We start from the raw sequence: 25,017 nt of genomic DNA, 5'->3' as shown, positions 1-25,017 counted from the left end.
TTTAAATGTGAGTTTCATAAGTTTTTAGTCTCTTTTCTTGGTGTAGGATTTTAAAAGTACAGCCCTGTAGTGGAGTCAGGTAACATTATTCTTGCTGTTAGCTGTAACCTGATCACTACAGTGGGATTAAGCTCCAAATTAACCTCATTTCTACTTACTGCACGCCTTTTTGTCCGTTTTGGCACGGCCTGGTTAAGCTGTTCCATTTCACTTCATTAAATTCCTCCTAAAAGTTTTAGCTAACAAATCAAAGTTATCTGCTCTTTGTGTCCAACCAGAATCAGTGATGCACTTTGAGTTTGAGCTAACTAAATTTTACACACTATAGTCTTTATTGTGAAGGTAAAGTAGATTTTGTGGCTCCTGAATGACTGTAATCCTGGTGAGCTGAGGCAAAGCAGCCTCTATGAAGGTGAAGGTTGCAGACCCCTGGTCTAGATTCTTTGCAGCTTTAGAGGAAAATTATCGGTGAGTAAAGGAAAGACGTGCATGTATTTTATTATCCCAAAGCTCGGTGTGACTGTTGCTGATGTAGTCTTTACATTACAGTCACTACTCAAACCAGCATTACTTACCCCCCATAGTATCTTTACATGATTTACCGTGGCTCCAGTCTGAGGTCCAAAGCGCTCTGGAGCAGGTTTTCATCCAGGATGTCTCTGTACATTGCTGCATTCATCTTTCCCTCAATCCTGACTGGTCTCCCAGTTCCTGCTGCTGAAAGACATCCCCACAGCATGATGCTGACTCCACCATGCTTCACTCAAGGTATGGTATGGTCCAGGTGATGAGCGGCGCCTGGTTTCCTCCAAACATGCCTGGCATTCACCTCAAAGAGTTCAATCTTTGTCTCATCAGGGCAGAGGATTTTCTTTCTCAATGGTCTGAGAGTCCTTCAAGGCTGACTGCCATGTGCCTGTCTCTTTAACACCTCAAATACATCAAATATGTCTTCTGGTCCGACTTCATTTCATTGCGTCTTGGCTGTGTTTGTCAACTCACACCAGTTGTGTGTTCAGTCCAACAAGCAGCGTGACTGACAGACAGCTGTAGTCACAGACTGAAGAGTTCCTGCTCTTCCCTCTCCATGGATCAGTCTCTCTTCAGTCATGTTGGGCTGTGAAACCTCAAACCTGTTGACTCCTGAGGGGTATTGCAAAAAAGTAGGATAAATACATCCAGGATAAATGAGCAGGCGCGGCTTGAATAAGCCTAGTTGGCGCTTTCTTGGATTAATTGGTTGCACGTTTGCCGAGCCAGGATGAAAAGACGCGACTTAGTAAAGCCAGGTGTGGATCATTTGGATAAGTGCACGTTCACAGAAGACCACAAGATCGATCACAGAATCACAGATTGAAAATGGAACAAGGACGTGCATCTTTTTTCTCTTCGCGCGGAATGAACAGGCAATGCTTCTTCAACTATATGAAGAAGTAAAACAAATAATCCACAAGAAAGGCAACACGAGTGTGGTAATAAAGGAGAGGGAAAAAGCCTGGCAGTAAATAACGGACCGGCTTAATGCGTAAGGAGCCCAAACATGTACAATTAAGAAACTGTACTCCACACTCTGTCATAATTACAGTTTAAGGATGTGGAGCTGATGACTTTTCAAGTCTGCTAATCAATACTTGTGTTTTCCTTTAATGTGGCCCATAGAAATGCATGTTACTCAGGTTATTTGAAGTATAATTCAGTTCAAAGAAAATTCCAACTCTGTGTCTGTTTTATTGAATCCAATGTTCTTATGTTGTGTTCTGTTTCATCCCTCATCTGTCATGAAGAACAAACCTGTCTGGCCAGAAAAGAACCTGGCAGCAGGTGAAAACCAATTAAAAAATATTCTGCACTCTGCTTATGCATAGCCCAAAGAGCAAAAGTTCAAAATAAAGGAAGTCACAGAGCTTGGGTGCAAAAATTTCTGTGTATCAAAACACATATGTAAAGTCCATCATCAGATCCACTGGGACTATTCTGTCTGTTATATTGTAGTCCATTTCAGTGGTGTGATATATTTATTTTTCCTTTGTTTCTCCTCTTTCTCATTCTGTAGGTTTAGGATTGTTTTTTTTATTTTTTATTTATTTTTTTAAATCAGTTTGGTTTAGTACCAATGTCAGTAAGGCCTGTTTTTTCCATTATAATAATTTTAAACCTTTTATTGTAGGACTTTTATTAATAAGAAAAGGATATTCAACTGTCTGTGTTAAAAGTTATTTTGTCTTCATATAATCTGTGCAAATAAACAATACTAAAGTCAACCAGCAAATGCAATGACTACAGTTGTAAGATTTGGGTGCAGGATGATTAAATGATGAAATGTGTAGAAAAAGCATGGAAATGCTGTAAACGACGCTCATTTCTTACTTTACAGAGAGCAGAGCCAGCGCAGGATTAATTTTATCCTGGTAGTTAGCCTGGTCTGGAGCAGGCTAGCTGCAGAGAATAAATCACCATGGTAACTAGTCCGAGATAAACTTGACCAGTTTTTGTTCAACCAACTTGAGGCTAACTTCATCCAGGATAACCAATGTTTGCCAGCTTAATCCCTTATCCTGGTTTTGTGCAAAACCCACCAGGTCTGGCTCTGCTCATTATGTCCGTTTGTGCTTGTATTCAAGATAAATACCAACTGATTCTGACATGGTTTGTTTTATTTTGAAAGTCTCTGGGTATTTTTAGGTAGTTTCTGGTCACCACTTCCTGTCCTGCTGGATCTTCAAAGTGTCATAAACCTGTTAGGAGATCCTTATAACCCCTCCCTTCCTTCCCTTCCTCCCTCCTCCTTTTGCCGTCTCTCAGTCTCGCTGAGTCTCTCTGAGGCTCAGATAAGGAGCGTTTCTCTCGGGGAGGGTCCGCTCTGCGTGGATTCACATAACTAACTTCAGTGTCCAATTAGATTAGTCTCTGCCAAACCAATTAGTGTTTCTGGAAGGGTGAATGAGCTGCCAGTGGTCGTATTAGAGCTCTGATATCAGAGCAGCAGGAAAACATGCTGACAAAGCTCTTGAGCAGCCACGGCGGTGGAACATGCAGGCCCTTTTTGTTTGCATAATAATGCAGAGAAAAGTTAATTCATTCATTTATTCATTTTCTATACCACTTATCCTGTTTAGGGTCGCGGGTGGCTGGAGCTTATCCCAGCTGTCATTGGGTAAGAGGCGGGGTACACCCTGGACTGGCCAATCGCAGGGCTGACACATAGAGACAGACAACCATGCACTCAGGACGCGGTCACACTGGCCATCCAAAACGTGCCGTGCTTGAGCACGATTGCCCCCCTGCAGCGCCGATCCCCAGCTGGAGAGTACGGCCGGCGGTCACACTACCCCAATATGAACCAGACTTTAGCGGGTATCACACACGCGCACGGCCCGCCTACGTCATCATGAAGAATCTGTTTACATGAAGTGCGATCTCATAAGAGTCAGCACAATGAGACACAGAGAGCACTGCTACAACTTTAGAGACTTTTGGACTTATATTAAGTCGTTTTCTCCCGACACAGCCCTCTAACACCCCCGCTTTGTTTAAAATGATTGTCGAGAGTTGCGCTCGCGGTGATTATACGTAATGGATCGCACGCGCTGTCCGCGTGCTTGTGCTCGTGCATGAAGTATACCGTGCCGAGGCCCATCTCTTCGAAGCGTGCCGAAACACAGAAGGGAATCGTGCTTGAGCACGGCACAGTTGCGGTCACACTGGCCTTTCCAAACGTGCTTCACCGCTGAAGCGTGCTTAGGCACGGCACGATTGGTCAGTGTGACCGCGTCCTCACACGCTCACACCTACGGACAATTTCGAGTGACCCCAGAGAAAAGTTCCTGAACTCAAACACACTGCAGAGATAATCCTACAGAGTTTGGTGGGCTTCATAAGCCTTTGGAGCTACAGGAAAGAAGAGGAACCTCTAATTCACTACTTCTCTGTAACATTTAAAAAAAAAAAAAAACTGTTGACACTAGCAATGGGCTGGAAAGAGATGCAGATCAAAGCTCCTGTGGGAAAGTTTGAACTGAAAATTAAATCCCTACTGATGAAGGAAGCAGAGTGAAGCATCCAGATGGAGATCATTTAACCTCATTACAGGTGGTTAAAGGATTAAGGTGCTGCAGAGGGTAAGGTGGTAGACCACATCTTGTAACAGCGCTCTATCAACACACTCAGGACTCAACATGTGGTGTTTAGATAAAGCAGGATGCATTAAAAAGGACTTCATTAAATCAGCTAAAACATACTGGGTGCACTTTGTTTTTGAAAGTTTGTCATTGTCATTGTTAGCAGCTGCAATGAAGTTGTTGAATTCTTGACTGCTGGCTCTTATTCAGAGGCTTGTTATAGTTCTTCTGATTATTTAATAGCCACATTGTGATGCTGTGCCACAAATCCTAATAACCACCACATATATCAAAGCACTAATAAATGAATCAACAAACCTTAAATTACATTTCATATTATATTGCAAAGTTAAACTTAGCCTGCGTTCGCGTTACCTTAGCTTAGCTAAAGCTATATAGGCTAAAGCTATAGGATAGACAGGAGTTTGTTAGCCTCTCATCTGCTAACCAGTAGCCCCTAAACAAACCCAGTCAGGTAAACAAATGTGAAGTGAGACTTACAGCTAGGCTACAGCAACAACCAGTGGCCATTTGTGGCAGCTCTTGTAGGTTGAAATCAAGATGGACACAAATGGCCACTGGTTGTTGTGTTGGACACAAAATCAATGAATTTGTTATCACGAGAAAGTGATCTTTGTTATAATAAGATATCAAAAAAATGTAAGTTGTTATCATAAGAAAACAGTGCATAAGAAAAATCTATGGCCATTCTTAGCTTCCATAGAGCCCTGTATGGGATGTCAGATCCACACCCAACAGACCAACATTATGTAGCCGTCAATAAGGTATTGAAATGCTGACTAATGGTTGAAATACACCAGGCCATCTGTGGTTTGTCTCTGCTCCGTCACCGCAACAGATCAGATAGGTTCCCACTCAAGCCAATGTGTGGACTCAAGGCTCATTTATGTTCAGTGTTACATATGAATACTAATAAAACCTAATGTTTGTGCTTTGCATTCATTTCATCCATATTTCTGCACGTTTCCATGAAACTTACAGATTCAGGCAGTACACACGGAGCTGTACCAGTAGAAACTGTAAGGGCAGCGTAGCTGTTACTATCAGATATGTAGCTGTAGAAAAAAAATACAAAAAGAAGGTATTCATCACTGACCACCACCTTCTACAATGCTGCTGCCTCTATTTTTGTCTTTATGGAAAAGGTATGTGTGTGTGTGTGTGTGTGTGTGTGTGTGTGTGTATATATTTGCACCTATCTCCTTACAGGATCTAACTGAGCTCATCAGCAAAACTAAATCCTCTTCCAGCCCGTTAGACGTTTTACCCACATCGCTATTGAAAAAAGTAGCTACCTCCATTGGTCCTCCCCTGCTTCATATTATCAATACTTCCCTTGTGTCTGGCTGCTTTCCCTCCTATTTTAAACAAGCAGTTGTCCAGCCTCTTCTTAAAAAACCGAACCTGGATCCTTCAGTAATGAGCAACTTCAGGCCTATCTCCAAGTTGCCTTTCTTATCAAAGATCCTTGAAAAGGTGGTTGCCAACCAACTAGTCCCTGTGTTACATGGACATAACATCCTTGACAAATTTCAATCAGGTTATCGGCAGATGCACTCCACAGAAACTGCACTTCTTAGAGTGTCCAATGACATCATGATGGCCTCCGACACTGGCAAGTCCACTATTGTAATTCTGCTTGACCTTAGTGCAGCGTTTGATACTGTTGACCATCAAATCTTGCTAAATAGGCTCCGTGACCATGTAGGTATTTCCGGCAGCGCTCTTAACTGGTTTGTCTCCTACCTCAGTGGTAGGAATTTCTCTGTTGCTGCTGGTCCTTATACCTCTGATTCAGTCCCTTTGTCATGTGGTGTGCCTCAAGGATCAGTATTGGGCCCAATTCTGTTTTCTTTGTATATGCTCCCTCTCAGCACTATTATCAATAGGTTTAATAGCATTTCTTATCACATGTATGCAGACGATGTTCAGTTGTATTATTCTTTTAATCCAGACAGTAATGACAACCTTAACATACTGCATGACTGTCTGTTTGCAATCAATGACTGGTTAAGCAATAATTTCCTTCAACTTAACGCTTCCAAAACTGAGGTCTTGATTGTCGCTCCTGAAGGTACTGCCGGTAAGATTGCTAAGCGTATTGGTTCTTTGGAATCTAATGTCTGCTCTAACCTGAAAAATCTTGGTGTTATTTTTGACCAGGCCATGCTCTTTGATAAACACATTCTGGCCTTGACCCGCACATGTTTTTTCCATCTGAGGAATATCTCAAAACTGAGATCCATTGTTTCTCATAGAGAACTTGAAATGATAATTCATGCCTTTGTGTCATCACGCCTGGACTATTGTAACTCTCTCTTTCTGTGCCTGAACAAATCTTCTATTGATCGTCTCCAGATTATTCAGAATGCTGCTGCAAGGCTTCTGACAAAAAAATCAAAATATTGTCACATTACCCCTGTACTGGCATCCCTACACTGGCTTCCAGTAAGATTCAGGATCCAGTTTAAGGTGCTGGTTTTAACTTTTAGAGCTCTACGGGGTCAGGCTCCTGAGTATTTGTGTGAGCTGCTTCAGGTGTATGTTCCTGGCAGGTCACTCAGGTCTGCAGGTCACAAACTTTTAATTGTTCCCCATACTAGTTTTAAGACCCGGGGAGACCGAGCCTTTGAGTCTGTTGCACCTAGATGGTGGAACGCTCTCCCCCAGACCCTGAGGGATGCTACATCCATTGCTAATTTCAAAAAGCAACTTAAAACCCACCTGTTCAGGCAAGCGTTCCTTGACCATGTTGAATAATTTGCTGATCATGATCTTTTATGAATCTGTGTTTTTCTCTGTGGTTTTCTATTTGTTGTTTGTGGAAACGACTGATGTTTGAATTCTGTGAAGCACTTTGTGAGTTTTCTCTGTGAAAGGTGCTATATAAATAAACATTATTATTATTATTATTATTATATATATATATTTATAAAATTATATATAACTTTATATTTTATTATTTTATTTTATATATATATATATTTTATTTTTCTATATTCTATATATTATGTAATTTATTTTATTATCCGTTGCTAGGCGCTGCCCAAGTAGCTGCCTGTTGCAGCAGCTCTCTCTTCTTTGTCCGTTTCTTGTAATATTTTTGTCTCTTTTTCAATCAATCAATCAATCAATCTTTATTTATATAGCGCCAAATCATAACAAATGTTATTTCAAGACACTTTACAAAAACATTTACAGGTCTAGACCCGTAAATGTTAATAAAATTTTATTAGCAGAAACCCAACATCAAGACAAGATAAGGAGTCTTATCTTATCTTAACCCACCATGAGTACAGGACTTTGCAGCATTTAGCAAGTTACAATGGCAAGGAAAAACTTCCCTTTAACGGGCAGAAACCTCGGACAGAACCAGACTCATGTTAGACAGACATCTGTCTCGACTGTGTTGGGGTTAGAGTCATCTTTGTATTTGGAGTGGATCATCACTTTGTATGGTTCATTGTTGGTCATGGACACCAAACTTTTTGTGGCTTCAGCGATATTTTTACTACTTTTCTCCTGTGTTTTTCTGGAGATCCTACATGTAACCATGGCTGCATTGTTTACATGTGAACTCAGCTGTTAGCAGCCTGTAGCATGTCAATGCTAACTGGTGTAGGGCTTGATGATTTCCCTCGAGCTGAGGAGGAGGAGGAGGAGGTGAGGATGACGTGCTGGTTCTCTGATGTGAGCTGCGAGGTGACGACGTGGACCTGTCCTTCCATCCATCGTTGTTGGGAACGTGGGACCTAGCCCCGGGGGATGGATGAGCTAGCTGTGCTAACCCAGCGGCATCGTGCTGTTCACGGACGTGGCTGACGGAGCTGACATCGGACGCCGGCGCAACATTGGAGGAGCTTCACCTGCTGTGAGCAGACAGGATCCAGGAGACAGAGACTGAACAGACTGCTGGGGAGGCTCAGTCCTGGACCCTGTGGAGGTGGAGACTGGCTGGGCTGGAGAGTGGTGGACGAGTGGTGGACGGGATGTCGTCATCTATTTTCTTGTGGACCTTTTTGCACTTTCTATACTCTTTCTTACTTTTGTTTTCTTAAATGCTGCGGTGACTCCTGAATTTCCCCTCGGGGATAAATAAAGTATTTTCTATTCTATTCTATTCTATTCTATTCTATTTATATACTGCTCAAAAAAATAAAGGGAACACTTAAATAACACATCCTACATCTTAATGAATGAAATATTCTTATTAAATACTATGTTCTTTTTATATTTGAATGTGCTGACAACAAAATCACAAAAATTATCATCAAAAATTAAATTTGTTAACCCATGGAGGTCTGGGTTTGGGGTCATGCTCAAAATTAAAGTGGAAAAACACACTACAGGCTGATCCCACTTTGATGTAATGTCCTTAAAACAAGTCAAAATGAGGCTGTGTAGTGTGTGTGGCCTCCACATGCCTGTATGACCTCTCTACAATGTCTGGGCGTGCTCCTGATGAGGTGGCAGATGGTCTCCTGAGGGATATCCTCCCAGACCTGGACCTTGTTCACATTGGCTCTGGTACGGTTGCAGTCCGGATACGGTGCGGATTTTCCGCAAGCTGCCACTCACATCAGCTCCAGATAGAGGCTGCGGCTGGCTCCGGTGCCGGGTGCGGAAAGAGCACTCGCGAGAGTAAAAGCTCACCTGGGTTTCAAATGTCTAGCATTTACAAGCCGTTTGTCCTACATGGAAAAAGTGGTGTTCTCGTCAGATTTTCAAATTTCCGATGGTCCCTGAATGTATCACACCTGACGTCAGCAACATGCTTTGAACCGGGGGAAAGAGAGAGCGCTGTTTAGGGGACTGCCGTCCACATCTCGTTTATTCACACGTCCTTTTTGAAATCTACAGAAAATCAACCGTTTGCGCTAGCTCAATCCTGTCAAAAACAGGTAATTTCAAACTCTTTACTGCATTATACAAGCCCTGAATGATCGATAAATTTCCTGTATTTAAATCTAAAACATTCTTTGAAAATTTCCTTCCATCTTCCTGGTGTCATGTTTCAGCTTGGGGCTGCTCTGCACCAATGACAACAGTTTGTGTGTTCAGAGCATGTTAAACTGAAAGTACTTCACTTTTCTTTGATCCAAGACTTGAAAAAAGTGTTTTGTACATAGTTCCTCACAGTTTTTAGCCTGTAGCCCTGGTTCTCCTGACCTCATAGAAGTATAGAAGTTCATATTGCAGTGAAAAATGAGTCCACATCGAGTAAAAATGTGAACAGAAGCAAAAAAACGTCCTAAAAATCAAATCAGCTTATCTTAGGTGCAGGACTGTGTAGATTTTGTAAAGATAGAACCATAATACTTTTTTTAAATTTGTTCCTTATGCCTCAGGGTACCTAAAAATATGTTGTATATATTCCCACCTTATTTTGAAATGTTTTTTTAATGTCTTTTAATGTAATTTTAATGTCCTGGAATTCAAATTCTTTATTTTGGGACCTTAAGCAGATATGAGATTAAAATGCCATTAATTAGATTAATTAATTACAAATCCTGTAATTAATAAGATTGATTTTTTTACTCCCCTGACAGCCCTTATATACATATATATATATATAAATATATATATATATATATATATATATATATATATATATATATATATATATATATATATATATATATATATATATAAATATATACATATATATATATATATGCTGTTCAATATTTTATCGCACATTAGTGCATGTTGCTTACATGCTTTTATTTTGTAAATGTCTGTTGCTGATCGTGGTGGAACCGGAAGTGAAATTGACGGAAAAACACGATGAGTAACCAAAACAAGCATGGAGAAGAGGGGCAACGCCATGGAACTTAAAGGCGCTTGCCGCTTAGTTTATCAGTCTGCGCGCATGGCGTGCCACATGTAAACAAACACAGGTAGTCTGCCAGGACGAAGAGACACGATGAGAACTAGAGCCTTATTAAGCTGTGTTTTTGTGTGAAAGTAACGCGCTGAAAATTCTCTAAATAAAGCGTGAATGCAGACCGATATCAGATTTTTTCGGTGGGAGTCCGTTTATTCGTGTTTTTGGTCAAGTAAAATGGCCCCGTCTGAGTGCAGAGGAAACCGTCGGTCGAACAGGGAGGGGGTGTTTGGTGCGAGCGCTCTGGGCTTCTGCACAAAAACACTGCTGTAGGGGTCATTTCTGCCCTAAACCTTGTGATAGGACCCAACTTGTTCCATCCCCGAGTATCACTTTAATGCCCTGACAGCACTTATATATATATATATATAAATATATATGCCGTTGAATATTTTATCGCACATCCATCCCGGGGGGTATCACTTTAATGCCCTGACCGTGGCAATAAGCTTTAATTTTGTATTTACATTTTGTAAATTTGATTTGCACTAAATATGTGATTTAACTATTACTGTATAACAAGTACTGATTTAGTGTTTGCATGACAGATGTTATGGCACTTTCACAATACGATTAATTATGATTAATCAGGGAAATCATGCAATTAATTACAATTAAAAGTTTGAATCGTTGCCCAGCCCTAAAATATATATATATATATATATATATATATATATATATATATATATATATATATATATATATATATATATATATATATAAATATATTTTGAATTCTGTCTAGGTAAAATTGAATTACAGATATCTTGAATTGGAAACATGGATGTGTGATGCTTTGAATGATGCCTTCGATGACATGATTCTGCAATTCAGTTTCGCCTGGTCAAAATTAAATTCTGTTAATCTCAAATTCACATTTGCTCAGTCAGTCTTAGCTTTTTAAAGCTAAAATGGCTTGCCATGCATTTGTTTTTTTTGTTTGTTTGTTTGTTTTTTTTCCAGTCGTACCTAAATATCTTTTGAAAAATCCAAATCCAAACATTTCACCAATTTTACCCTTTCAGTTCATGTTTCAGGCTTTTAGGACAAATCCGATTCTGCTCAGTCCATGAGCGTGGCAGAAAGTGAGGCAACTCAATCATCAGGGTGAAATATGTGAAAGTAAGACACAAAGAGCACTATGTGTTTCCTCGGGAATATGTATAAAAAAATAACCAAATGTTTTTTTTTTTTTTTTTCATGTTGATACATTCTTGGACAACACCACAGAATAGTTGCATGAGTGGCCAAATGTAAATCTCTCCAACAACATTGGCACATAAGCAGCAAGGGCAACATGAATATACCGAGTACAAACAGTAGAAAACATACATGCTTCCTCGTAATTTTTTTTACAAGTATTTTGTATTTTAAATATATATATTTATTCATCTTTTTCCCGTAGTTTCCAGGAAAATAAGAAACGGATCAAAGCCATATTCTGCTGTGTGAGAAAGAATCAGTGGAGGAAAAAGGAACAGAAATCAAAAACAGTACATCCAGAGCAGACGGGTGGAATCAGCTGTGTCGTGAGGATTTCTTTTTTTTTTTTCTGATTCTGTTTCAACATCGAACATTTCAGGCATGCATTGACAACCTCCACATCAACACCTGTAGTTGTATCAGCAGTCCAGAGAATCAGCACGTGTCCAGACAAGCCTGGACCAGAGAAGGATCTTTTAACATCAGCTACAACACAGTAAGGGGTCTTCATCATCATCATCATTGTCATCATCATCATACACATACAACATACTGGAGAAGTCATTATGTATGAGGGTGAGGAGCAGGAACATAGGGATGCTTTCACCAACAGTTCAAACAGAAAGGCCTTAAAAACACGCCAGCGTCTATCACTGTTTTCTTTTTCTTCTTTTTCTTTTTTTTTTTTTCTTTTTTTTGGCTTTGTTTCCACGGCCGGCTCAGGAATCTGATTTTTACCACCATGGCTGACTGATGTGAGGATCTATGGACCTACAATCAACAAAGGTTTAAACAGAGAAAGCAGATCTGTGATGTTTTTGGATGGCAGTGAAACACAGATTAATTACAGTTATCTGGGCTACAAACAGCTTTCAGATCGGCTTCCCAGTCCAGTAATTAGGAGGAGACTTCATGTGTGGAGGCAACTGAAGCTAAGGTAACTACACTTAATGAATGCGTCCCTACAGTCTCAAAGGGGGATTATCAGTGTTTATTTTTCTAACCTGGGCCTTATTCCTTGGTTCAGCATGCAGCGGTGTAACTAAATCCTTGATACATCAATGTGTCTCCGCTAAAGCCCTGTTTCCACCTGATTGGTGGAAAGAATAGTGACTTCCTGTGTGACAGATAAAGAGCAACACATAACCCTGCCATGTTTAAATCCCTAGTCCACTTCCTGAAGAGAACTTTCTGTTTGGACAACGGTGTCACAAAACTGCTGTCAAAACAAAACTTTGTTGCATTTTTCTTCTTTGTTGGATTTATTAGTGGGGAACACTATGTCGCCATGCTATTACATCGCTAATGCGGCTATCAGCATCCAGCGTACATCGATCAAGGGCACGGTTGGCTGTGGCAACACAAACAAGACCAGGCTTTACTGATCTAACCTGTTCAAAACTGTACTGATCTATACTGCACCACCTAATGGAAATGGGGCTTGAGTGTCTGACAACATACAGAAAGGATCCCTACAGAGGGACAGCCTCATGAGAGTTTGGGGTTTTTTTTTGGAATGACTAACATTCACTCCATCTCTCTCTTTGAGCCTCCAAACTCTCAGTATTTCAGTGTCTCAGTGTTACTTTCAGTTTGAACAATTAGCAAAGCCAGTATTTGTCCAACACAACAACAAAGAGTAAATGCCTCAGATACCCGTAGTGTCCGTGTTAAATGCACCATATTTTCACTGGCTATAAGCTCAGTCCCAGGCAACAGAAGATGCCTGGAGCAGCTAAAAGTTCAACAGGATGGAAACAAGAACCTGTCGTGTGTAAAATCTCCAAAATGCAAACATTAACAAGATAACTTAAGAAGTGAGTCTTCTGTCACAACCCCAACAAAAAGTCTGTCCGACAACAATGGTCCTTTAGGGAGGAAGACAACAGACACCAGAGGGTAACTGACAAGACACTGACTGAATGATACAGAAACTGAAGGAAACTTTGAAAAAGATGAGTAAAGATGAATCAAAACAGATGTTATCCGATAGTATTGACACATTCAGGAGGTTATCACCAAGGTAGGATCCAGGGGCACCGTGAAACAAATACTAATTTTTCCTGAAACAGGCATGTACACTGTATCAGACACCAAAGGGTTCCTTAAAACAGACACCAAATGAGTCAAAGCCATATTTTATATTTGACCCTGAAGCTGACCAAAGCAAGGACTTCAAGGGCTCCTTAAACAACTTAGATATCACTGATGGTACCACAAAACAGATGCTGAAGAATGCTTTGTAAAATACACAGGAGCCGACACTAAAATGGTTGTTGTAGCACTTCCTAATACAAAAGGCCCATGCCTTAAAAACAGCCATGCAGAGGTACCCTGATTCAACACTTAAGGGTAGCTTGACATAGACATCTTAGGGTATCTTGAACAGGGACAACTTAAATGAATACACATATGGAAGGCACAGATAACTCGCTGCAGTATTTGAAAAAAAAAAAAAAAAGTCAAACGATACCTTGATGCAGGCGATAAAGATTAACCAAGGAAGATGCTCCAGGGTACCTTAAAAAGGCAAAAAAGTGTCTCCTTAAAAAAGACACTGACACATACCTACCAAAAGGGTACCTTAATACAGTGATGACAACTTTTTTTTCTTTACTGACACTGGGGAACCTTGAAACGGATGCCAGACATAAGATAGACACCAATGCTGATGCAGCAACTGATCTACTATGGTTTTTTAAAACACAGGCTAAACAGTATTCCTGAAACCAGTCAGCGTGAAGCACTTTGAAAGATTTTCTCAAAGATGAATTGACACAGACACCAAAGGGAACCCTTCTAATGGTATCTCAACAAGGATGGCTCTGGATGACGTGTGATGAAATTCTTTTTCTTGCACCAGAGCATTCAATAAAAAAACAAGCACTAAAGAGGTACCACAAAACCAACACCGTACAATACTTTGCAAAGGACACCAAAGGTACCTTAAACAATGAAGAGATTAAGGGTCCCTGAAACACAAGTTAGACTGACTCTGAGGTTAATTGTGGACATATAGCAGTAGGTATCTTGAAAATAAAGGGTACCACTGCACATACATGACACAAGAGGTTACAGTGAATGCTATCCCAGAATATATTTAAGACAAGCTGTAAAGGGTACCTAAACCTACCAAAGGGATTTTTCTTAAAATCAGAGTAATGTGACACAGACATCATAAACTGAGGCTCCTTAAAATGGAATAGGGATCAGAACACACAAGGAAGCTAACTCACTAAAGCAGCGGCAACATCAAACTAAGTGAAATGCATTATGGGAACCTTGGTTCTGTGATGAGAAGCTGTGTGGTACCTTGATGCAGATACTTCAAGTTAACTTAATACAAACATTTGAGGGTTCCTTTTAACAACACACAACAGCAAACCTCACAATTCACACTGAACTAAACACCTCAGAGATAAGGGTACCTTGATTTAACATGACAAAGGGTACCCAAGGCTGGTAGACACAAGACAGACACAAGAGGTTAACCCTTACTCTGTGAAGACATTGTAGAAAGACCGCACCTCAACACAGACCAACAGAAGTACTTTCACATGTTCACTTAAGGGTTTTTAGGACAGACATGCAGGGGCACCTAAAAACAGATGCCTGACAAGAGGCATCTTGAAACGAATCTGGTGAGATACCTCAAAAAGACCACAAAAAGGTTATTTCAAGTGTTCACTGAGGGGGGTGGACATGCAGGGGTAACCTGGGAACGATTTTCATAGACAGACCATATCGGACCACCTGGGGGCACCTGGGACTAGCGGGGTCCAGAATCTCAGACTTTTAGACCCTGAAACAAGCTTCAGAACTTTACCAAAACTTCTGCAGCCATCCTGTCACTCACAGGAAGAAGCTGTGCACACGTTTCCAGGACTTGGTGGAAAAAACATCTGAGTGGCAGAAATCAGATTCCCAGAGGCAGCGTGGTCAAAGCCCTCAAAGCGAAGAATATGGCTTCAATAAAAACAATGTGCATCCAAGAAGCAAGAAGCAAAACTGAATCTTTATCATCATCAACATCATTATCATTGTTGTCTTCAAAAATAGGAGTAAAACAAAATCAACAACCAAAGGCTGCCAACGAATAAACCATAGAGAAATACACACAGGTGGACAGGAAGGTAAACTTGCAGTTTGGAAGTACATTAAAAGACGAGAGGAGGCAGGCTCCGTAGAAAGGTCACGTCAGGCCAAGACGGCCGCTTCGTTTGACATCAACAGCAGAGAGACAGCGCCCCCCGTCCACAACCCAGAGGCTGCAAGATGTCCTCTGGTGCTTTTCCTGTTTGTTCTCATCACCACTGAAAAGAAAACAACGCCATGTTTTTACCCTCTACCCTCCTCTCCTGTAGCTCCTCTTGACTGAGTGTGCCCAAAGACAAGTCCCACAATGCTTTCCTTCAACACCTTAAAGTCTGTGGTGGGCAATGACTTACATGGGATCAAAATAAGTTGACAACAATTAAAAAAAGAAAAAAAAAAGAAAAAACATCCCTCTTCTTTGTCTCCCACTCTGATTTTTTCTGGTTTTGCGGGACAGGAGCGCAGACGTCTCCATCCATCATGCTGTTCTCACTGGTCAGTCTGATGGAGGAGCGTGGTTAGATCACGAGGTCGTTGTAGCTCACGTGTTTCTTCTTTGCTGCTGGACCTGAGAGAGGGAGAAACAGAGGAGTCAGCCTCATGTCCTTGTGGGTAATATCTAAGGGTGCAATAAATGCTGAGGGTTATGGGAGGAGGTGGAATGAGCGTTAACGACAGAGGGAAAATTTTAAAGAATTATGAACTCTCAGGAGTCTTTGTCTTTGACAGCACACAATCAATGTCTCTCCTTTTATGTTTCTTTGGATTAAAGACTGGGTTTATTTTTGAGGTTGCTGAGAGGTCATAACTCAAGCATGGAAGCATCTGCAGCTGGAAAAAAAAAGAAAGAAACCAAAGAAAAATGAAGGGTGCCGTCTTGTGAAGAAGAGGAAACTTAAAAACAAACTGTTGTTCTGGAGGCCTGATTGAAACCACGAGCACGAACCGTGTGGGCGTCTCTGCATGACTTTGGTTCATGTTTTTGCAGCTAAACAAAGCAGAAAAAGGCTGAGTGAAGGTGAATATGGATCGGCGGGTGTGCTGATCAATAGAAACACTCTCAGCCAATCACGTCACACCCCAGAACTTAGAGGTCAAATGTTCAAAATTGGGTCATGCTCGAGAGCCGTCAGGAGTCTGTGTGGAGACACTGAGGAGTGAGGGTTCTCTGGTAATATAAGACGTTTACCTCCTGATAGAGAAATATTAACTCGGGTCTTAATTTGCAACACACCATGAGTTTAATGAAACCTCGTTAAGTTTAAAGAGTGGGAATGAAACAAGGTTTTTGAAAGGTAAAATGTTATCACCTTGATTTAAACTCTAGTGTCAAATACAGATATCTGAGACATGTCCCACTCCGAAACACGCTTTCATGCTATAACTGACACTGGACTGGAAGTTTTGACTCCAGAAGGTTGTCCAATGAGAGTGAAGGAGGTTTGTAGAGCAGGTAATCTTAAAGAGACAGCAGCTAGGCTAAAATATGGGTTTATGAAACATTATGGGAAGAAAAATAGATTTTTTGGGGGAGCTGTAAATCATGTGAAGATACTACAGGGGCACTAGAGAGACAGAATAAAGACTAAAGAAGCACTTTTATATAACCATTAGGATGGAGGAGAGGTCAAGAAAGGTCACAGAGTCTTATTTTGAAGCGAGTCTAACCACGGAAGGTCAGGGCTTGTGCTGGTCATTTCTCAGGAAAATAATAATAAAAGGCCTCCAGATGCTTAATGAGCAGGTAGAACAGGTGTCACCTGCTCTCTTTACTTATGACCAGCTCCCTATCTCCCCCTGCAGATGCACCTCCCTCCTCCTCTTCAATGGCCACCACCCGGCCTTCAGCCTTTGTTCAGTGACAAATGGCCCTGAGCCAAAAGCCCATCATCAATCACGGCACCGAGATAAAAGAGGAAGTGTCAAAATATGCATATGAGGGAGTAAATGTATCAGGAACCTTCCTGACTCTGTCATAATGTGTCTTCTCCCTCACAAGCTGATTAACATCCCTCGGTTGGATTTATGGCACTCACACATTTCTAATTCATGTCTTTTCACTGTGTTCAGATGATCCCCTGTAGAGCTGCTGTAACAGCTGCTGTTTGTTAACGTCCATCTGTTCCAACATCAACAAGAGTTTCCTTGTTCCTTTTATTGTGCATCAACAAAGGTTTATAAAGCCACTAAATAAAAAGAGCTAAAAAGAGCTACGTGATGAAGCCTTCAGTCATCTGGGGAATAATGTAGAGTCATTGTTTCTAATTACAACACAAAAGGCGGGCCTGAAGTTTTGTAAAGATGATGCACATCACACCATACATGCCCCCCTCCTCCGGCTGCCTGATGACTTCAGATTGGTTTCAGATTCCTGAAAATCTTTGACGGGGAAAAGCTCCACAGCACGTCTGACCACTTGCAGGTCTGCACCACCCTCAAGGTTTTAATGGTCTGCTGAGCAGCTGACTGCATCCTAGAAGTAAAACATATGGCTAATATGTATAGCTTTCATTAGCATCATATGAATAAAACATGTGGCTAGTATGTTAGTTTTCATTAGTATCATATTAGTCAACAATGTGGCTAAACACTCCCATTAACATCATACGGGTAATAGTATGGTAGCTTTCACTGGCTAATTTGTAAGGTTCTATCATCTTTGTAGTGGTAATAGATGTAGCTTAACTCTTCCTTTAGCAACATATTGGTAAACACTGTTACTTAATTGTTAGCTTTCTGTTAGCATCATGACTGGTGAACATGTGGCTTGTGTATTAGCTTCCATCAGCATCATATCAGAAAAAACGTGGCTTAATCCTTCTGTTAGCATCATATTGATTAACAGTGTGGGCAAACAGGTTGGCTTCCATTAGCGCCATTTTGGTAAACCCTTTATTGGCATCATATGAGCACTAATTTAGGCTAATATATTTACTATCATTAGGGCGCGTGCCCGCCAACCAACGGTTGGGCAAGAGCCCAATTGAAACCCTTGCAATTATTATTCTTTCGTTTAACCCCAAATTGCGTGCCTCTCACTTGGAAAAAACACAAACGCACCCAGCCCCTAAATTCAATCCTGGTGAAAAATCAATGATTCTACTGCTGGCCCAAAAATGAATGATACATAGTGCCCCCTAGGGACTAAAAACTTCTACTTTGAGCCACAGACCTGAAATTTGGTGTGCATAACCAACATGCCTAGTCCAACAAAAAAGTCTCTAATAACTATCATGATTTCCAAACACGAACTTCACTGTTTGGGCCTAAACATTGGATTTTGATCATTTATAGACTACATAGTAGTCCTAGGTTTTTTCACACATCAACTCCAAACTTGACTTGTGTATACCACACACATTAAGATGAAAAGTTATCATAGGATTTTTAGAACATTGATGGGGGGGCGGCCACGGCAAATGCTCAAAGTTTAGCATTATGTCATTTATGTTCCATCTGCACGAAAACAGGTAAACATGTTCAGTGTTGCGCCCCAGGTGCAGCCATGTCATTATTTTCCCCTGAAAGTACAGCGCCCCCAAATGGCAATGGCCCCAAATTGGTCAAACTTGCATTCATAGGGCACGTATCTGTACGAACTAGTCCAAGGTTTTTTCTCAGCTCAACTCCAAACTTGGCTTATGCATACTAGACAAACTCTAGATCAATAATCATAATAGGATGTTATATTCTTGTAGGGCGTGGCCACAAATTACCGCCAAAGTTGACCATTTTGCCACTTGATAGAAATCTTAATAGCTCTTTTGTACAATGTTGTACGAGGACCAAAATGCACACACAAGTTCAGTGTCACAGCCTGAGTGCATTTATACCACTGGTTGTACAAACAATAATGCTCCATAGCACCACCAAAGGGCTCAAAATTTCAGCCCTTCCGACTACTTTGAGCTACAGGCCTGAAATTTTTGGGCATGACAATCATGCCTAGACCTACAAAAAAGTCCATTACAACCAAAGTCAATTCTGAACAGGAAGTTCGCAATTTGGATGCAAACAATGGATTTTGACGATTTCTAGTCAACGTTTTACATTCAACAATTTCTAGGTTTTTCGTCTGATCAACTCTAACTTGACTTTTGTATACTACACACATTGATGATGAAAAGTTACAAATTAATTTTTGCTGCGTCAATGGCTGCAAATGACTGTCAAAGTTGACCATTTTGGCTGCTTCATTAAAAAACCTTAAACTTGTCTTGACTGTTGGATCAGGACCAAAATGCACACACAGCTTCAGTGCATTTCTATCACTGGTTGAGCTAACATTAATGCTCCACTGCGCCACCGGAGGGCGCAAAACTAGCCCGTCCAGCCACTTTGAGCTAAAGGCATGAAATGTTTTGGGCATGACTATCATGCCTAGACCTAAGGCTTTTGGCTGAGCCGCATTTTGCTGCACATGTGGTGACCGGGACATGCCAGGGAGGCAACATTGGCCGACGGGCTCGGGCCGGATATTGCTGCTTGCAGCTATATTTAGCATTATATTGGTTACTAAAGTGGCTTAACCCTTCTGTTAATCTCTGTCATATTGCTAACAATCTGGCTAATATCTTAGCTTCTATCAACATCATAGTGGTAAAACATGTGGCGTAACCCTTCCTTTAGCAACATATTGGTGAACAGTGTAACTTAAATGTACACTTTCAACTAGCATCATAATTGGTAAACATCGTGGTTTTTAGCTTCCATTGGCATGATACCAGTAAAAACATATGGCCTAACCTTTCTGTTAGCATCACATTGATAAACAATATCAGTTAAACTTTCTGTTAGCATCATATTAGTGACCATTAGGCTAACATGTTAGCGTCTATTAGCATCATGGCATCGTGAGTTGTATGTTATGTTTTATGTTTCAATAACAATATATTAGTAAACACCGTGGCTAAGCCTGTCCATTAGCATCAATATGTAAACCATGGTCGTGAAAAGTTAGCTTTGGTTAGCATGCTCATCTCACCCCCTGTAGGTTCTGTGTCCCATGAAATCTCTCTAGCCATATATTATCCTCAACTTTTTTGTTCAGCTCTTCAGCAAAATGTACTTATACAGCATGTTTTAAAAAACAATCAGTGGGATTAGGTTGTTTCTCATGGTGCGAACAAAACAGGTAAATATCCCCAAATTTCTCAGATTCAGATGTAGAGAGAGCAAACTAGTCCACAGAGAAATAAACAACGAAGGTGTATTTTCTCTGTGCAGACCCTAGAGCTAAGCTAAGAGAAGAGGTGAGGCCTGAAAAGTCTGCTTGTAGAATTGTTTCTGAGAGCAGCCCAGGCTCTACCAGCTTTACCAGATATACAGACGCCTTTGTTGTATAAGGAATCAGCGTGTGGAGAGAGGCAGAGAGGCCTTATAAGACAGGAATCAGAGAGATTTGGCCTTTGAAGAGCAGAGGAGCAGCAAGACAAGTCTTTGTTGTCGGGGAATCAGCCGTAGGAAAGTGAGGCAGGAGGAGGAGAGACGACTGTGAGAGTGGAGGAGAAGAGATGAAGCCATCCTAAGTGACAGAGAGCTATTACAGAGCAGTGATGGAGAGAGGGGGGAGACGACAGCAGCAGGTGAGGAGAGGGGAGGAGGGAGAGCCAGATTGAAAAGAGAGAGGATTTAAAAATTCAGTGAAACCAGTAAACCTGAGGCTGGAGGAGTCAGAGCTGCAGAGAGAGGAAGGAGAGGAAGGAGAGGCAGAGGTTCGGCCAGGGCCAACAGATGGCTCTGCTTGTCCACGGGGGAGTCATGACTGAACTGCAGTCTGCCGGCTCAGCTCTGGTGCTGCTGAACTTATTTCGAATAGTAAAACAGAGTGAAGCCCAGAGTCACTCTGATGTTCAGGACGCAGCAGGGAACCCCCCCACTGTGTACTGACAAACAGTCCTGATTGATGAGCTGTGATCATCCAGATCCCAGAACCAGTTTTCTTCTGAGCTCTCAATTATTAAGTGGTGAGGCTGCAAACCTTGTGCTAACTGATGAATCAAATCATCCCACCACAGATACTCAAAAAGTGAAAATTTAGCACTTTGCCATCTGTCCACATGTAGCAGAGACTTCCTGGAAACAGGTTAGCAGATGGTGCTAATTGCAGACAGACGCAGCAGAAAAAGCTCTTCAGACTTTACGAAACGCCAGAAAAACAACAACTGTAGACTTAAGTAAGGATAATTCAGCCCAGGAACTCCTCTGCTCAGTTCAGGGTTCAGTTGATATAGAGTGCTTGCACTGACGCCACGATTTGGGTAGTTACCCGGATGTGCGGCCACATTGGAGGTACACAAAAGAAAATATTAAATAGATGGAGATAGAAGTGTGAGGTAAAATGTGATTTTAAGACGTCTCATCCAACAAATATGGGAAAATGCATTGAGCACACATAAACTCTTTGTGAAAGACTCAGTTAGCAAGAAAAGAGAGAGGTTTTAAAAAATGACACTTAATAAGCATCTTTATCGTCATCCACCCTAAGGTATGAAAACATAGATGCTACTGCTATAATTTTCATGGGCTTCACAGAATAAATTATGTTCTTTTGGGGGCTCACTTTGCGGCACATTAAAAAAGCCACCTGAAAAAAAAACAGAGTTTTCCTTGTGTACTACTTATTGCCGTGAATTACCTCTCAACCAAAGTTGTACTCTATTATAATTTATTTACTTTTAATAAAGTGTGATTTTAAAATGCTATGGACAGAGAACATGACCTGCATGACAGGAAATGCTGTGAACAGTCTTGAATGTTAAGATTAATGACAGATTATTGCCTTGGAAATCCTGATGTAGTTTAGCTAGCCACAATGTCCTCCGTTCTTCGGACAATTGTTTGCACCCCCACCCCTATTTGGGATCATTTTTGGTAGTCAAAAGCATATGAAATGATTTTTTTCTCGTCTGACCGATTAGTATGGAAAAAATGCAGTGATTATTTACCATTTTGTGCAAAAACAATACTGTATACCTGCAAGCTCAATTCTGTTGGGAGAGTGCCTCCAACATGGTTGACTCAAGTTGACTATGTCACGTGGAAACACTCTATGGGCACAATGCTAGCATCCTTTCTCTAACAGCTTAACAGAGAACTTAGCTATTAGCTGGCTACATTAAGCCACATTTCCAGGAGCTAACATACAAATTACCCCTACAGCAGTGATTTTGTGCAGCAGAAGCCCAGAGCGCTCGCACCAAACACCCCCTCCCCGCTCGTCTGCCGGTTTCCTCTGCACTCAGATGTGCCCATATTTTACTTGACTAAAAACACAAATTAACGGACTCCCAACGAAAGAATCTGATATCGGTCTGCATTCACGCTTTATTTAGAGAATTTTCAGCGCGTTACTTTCACACAAAAACACCGCTAAATAATGCTCTAGTTCTCATCGTGGCGTAAAACGGCGCTACCTCCGCTGCAGAGCCACAGCTGGCTACGAGGCGCAAGCCGCTTAGTGCATCAGTCCACGCGGCGTGCCAGATATAAACAAACGCAGGTAGTCTGCCAGGACGACTAATGCAATAACAACGTAAAGATGAGTGATTATGAGAGCGAGGACGACCTGCTGTTCACTTGGAATAAAGCATGAATGCAGACCGATATCAGATTTTTTTTGGTGGGGGTCCGTTTTTTTGTGTTTTTGGTCAAGTAAAAATTGGCCCTGTCTGAGTGCAGAGGAAACCGGCAGAGGAGCAGGGAGGGGGTGTTTGGTGCAAGCGCTCTGGGTTTCTGCTGCACAAAAACACTGCTGTAGGGGTAATTTCTGCCCTAAACCTTGTGATAGGACCCAACTTGTTCCATCCCGAGTATCACTTCAATCAAGCAAATGGCTGTAATTGTCTGTCACTGAGAACTTTGCTCTAAGCTAGCTAATTGATTAAGACCTAACTTCTGTCTAAAACTATAAACTACTCAGCGAGTGTGGCAGTTAAGACATGAGGCAAACTGGTCACTAACTATCTTACACTTCAAACAGCTAAAATATCATCGCTAACAGTACTAACAGCTGGTTAAGAACTATTTCAAATCAGTCACAGCCAGCTAACCTGTATTGCTCCAAGCTCAGAAACATTTACAAACAGTTCAGCTCACAATTTAACAAGCTGCCTTCCTGCTAAGCATTAGCATTCAGCTAGCATAAATAAAACTGACTGACTCTCAGTGTATATCAACTGGTGACCAAATTCTGCAGATGGCTGGTGACATTCAGCTCCTTTGTAACCAAATAATAACTTGAGAAGCAGGCTAACAGTTAACATGGTGTTAGCAGTTAGCTCTCCCTCCTCCTGACCGCCTCTCCTATTTGTGGCTGTGAAGGTTATTTGAGTGCCTGACTTGATGGCTGACGGGGTTTTGCTTACAGACTTGTTAAATCCTTGGGGGTGCTTTAGCCCTGCCTGACCTGAATGTAGCAGGACCTCAGCAGGATCAACAGAGGACTATTTAAACCGGTCTGCCCGCCCTCTCCATGTCGCTCACAGGAGCTGGGATTCGCAGCACGCACCATTGAAATGGCATGATAAGAGCAGGAGCAGCGCCGTTAAATCAGGGGTCATGTGGGTCAGTCGATTTGTTAGAGCATCACCCAAAATAGCCTGCGTGCGGCACCAGAGACAGACTGTAAATCTGCCACTCAAACAGCGGTATTATGCTCGGCTCTCCCTCCTCATGTTAAAGTTATGAGTCAATTGAAAGATGGCGATAAAGAGCAGAGGGAGGATACTTAACATTCCCTGCACACAGTCCCTCCTCTCTCACACTAAAATGTATTCTCCTTATCTCCCTCCCTCCCTCCCTCCCTCCCTCCCTCTCCACCAGCTCTCTCCCCGTCTCCTCAAACCTCCACAAGAAAATGGATCAAGGTCAGGACAGCAAAGCAGAAGAAGATTAATTTGCTCTTACCTCCGATAAATTATGAAATTAGCCTGTCAGGGGGAAAGAAACATTATTTGGTGAGTTGTCCCTGAGAGCCCCGAAGGGAAACCCACTGTGAGATGGTAATTTGATCACATTGCCATGTAATTTCAATTTGTGCAGTTTGTATCCTCTAGACACTGGATTTTAAACTTGATTCTATAAGTTAAAGTTTGGATGTCATGTGGAACAAGAGCATACATTTTTTGGCTCTGTTTGATGAAAGAAAAGTCGAGCCGACTAAATCTTGGTCGTGCATAACAGTTCACACGGACAGGAATGAGGTGAGAAGTATTGTGTCGTGTGATTTTCACATGCACACCTCCATTTTCCGTACAGAAAGGAAAATGCACAGGATAGGGATGAGAGGCATCTGACTCACTGTCCTTTTTCATGCAGTAAACTTCGCAAGGCTCAGGTTAACACTGGAGCATTTGTGTTGCTGTGGTTTGGTTAACCCTTTCATGCTTCACAGCAGACAGCTGTTTAAAAGCAGTGCTCTGCTAAATGCATCGGTTTGGATCAAACATTCATATCCATGTACAACAGGCATCTGCCACATAAGGCTGCTGTGTCAAAACTAACATTTGTTTTGAAGCTTCCATATCCACTGTGTTCCCTCCTCACTTATGGTCACAAAACGCCTTTACAAAAAAAGATACTTTACTGTAAATTAACAGTAAATTACTGGCAGCAGGGTTGGCAGTATGTTACCGTTATTATGCAGAAACATTAATTTACAGTGCTCTATTTCAGAGTAACAGGATTTTACTG

The 25,017-nt window shown here is 41.4% G+C and overlaps 1 protein-coding gene across 2 annotated transcripts in view; it reads right to left on the bottom strand.

The window, feature by feature from the left end:
- Window positions 1–11,201: 11,201 nt before the first annotated feature.
- grm7 (glutamate metabotropic receptor 7) overlaps window positions 11,202–25,017 on the bottom strand; it is a 378,422-nt gene continuing 364,606 nt past the window's right edge. The window contains exons 10-11 of one of the 2 annotated variants that reach the window (XM_074669750.1): window positions 24,232–24,254; window positions 11,202–15,892 (exon numbers count right to left, since the gene is read on the bottom strand). In XM_074669750.1, coding sequence (XP_074525851.1) covers window positions 24,250–24,254 — 5 coding nt within the window. In that variant the 3' untranslated portion in view covers window positions 11,202–15,892; window positions 24,232–24,249. The remainder of the gene's footprint in view (window positions 15,893–24,231; window positions 24,255–25,017) is intronic. The other variant, XM_074669683.1, reaches the window with a different exon arrangement.

Source organism: Halichoeres trimaculatus, unplaced genomic scaffold, assembly GCF_033239565.1.
Source record: "Halichoeres trimaculatus isolate MK-OKI-2021-1 unplaced genomic scaffold, fHalTri1.1 fHalTri1_scaffold_1, whole genome shotgun sequence".
Classification (NCBI taxonomy): Eukaryota; Metazoa; Chordata; class Actinopteri; order Labriformes; family Labridae; genus Halichoeres; species Halichoeres trimaculatus.
The sequence above is the reverse complement of the archived record's forward strand: the minus strand, read 5'-3'. Positions and strand labels throughout refer to the sequence as shown.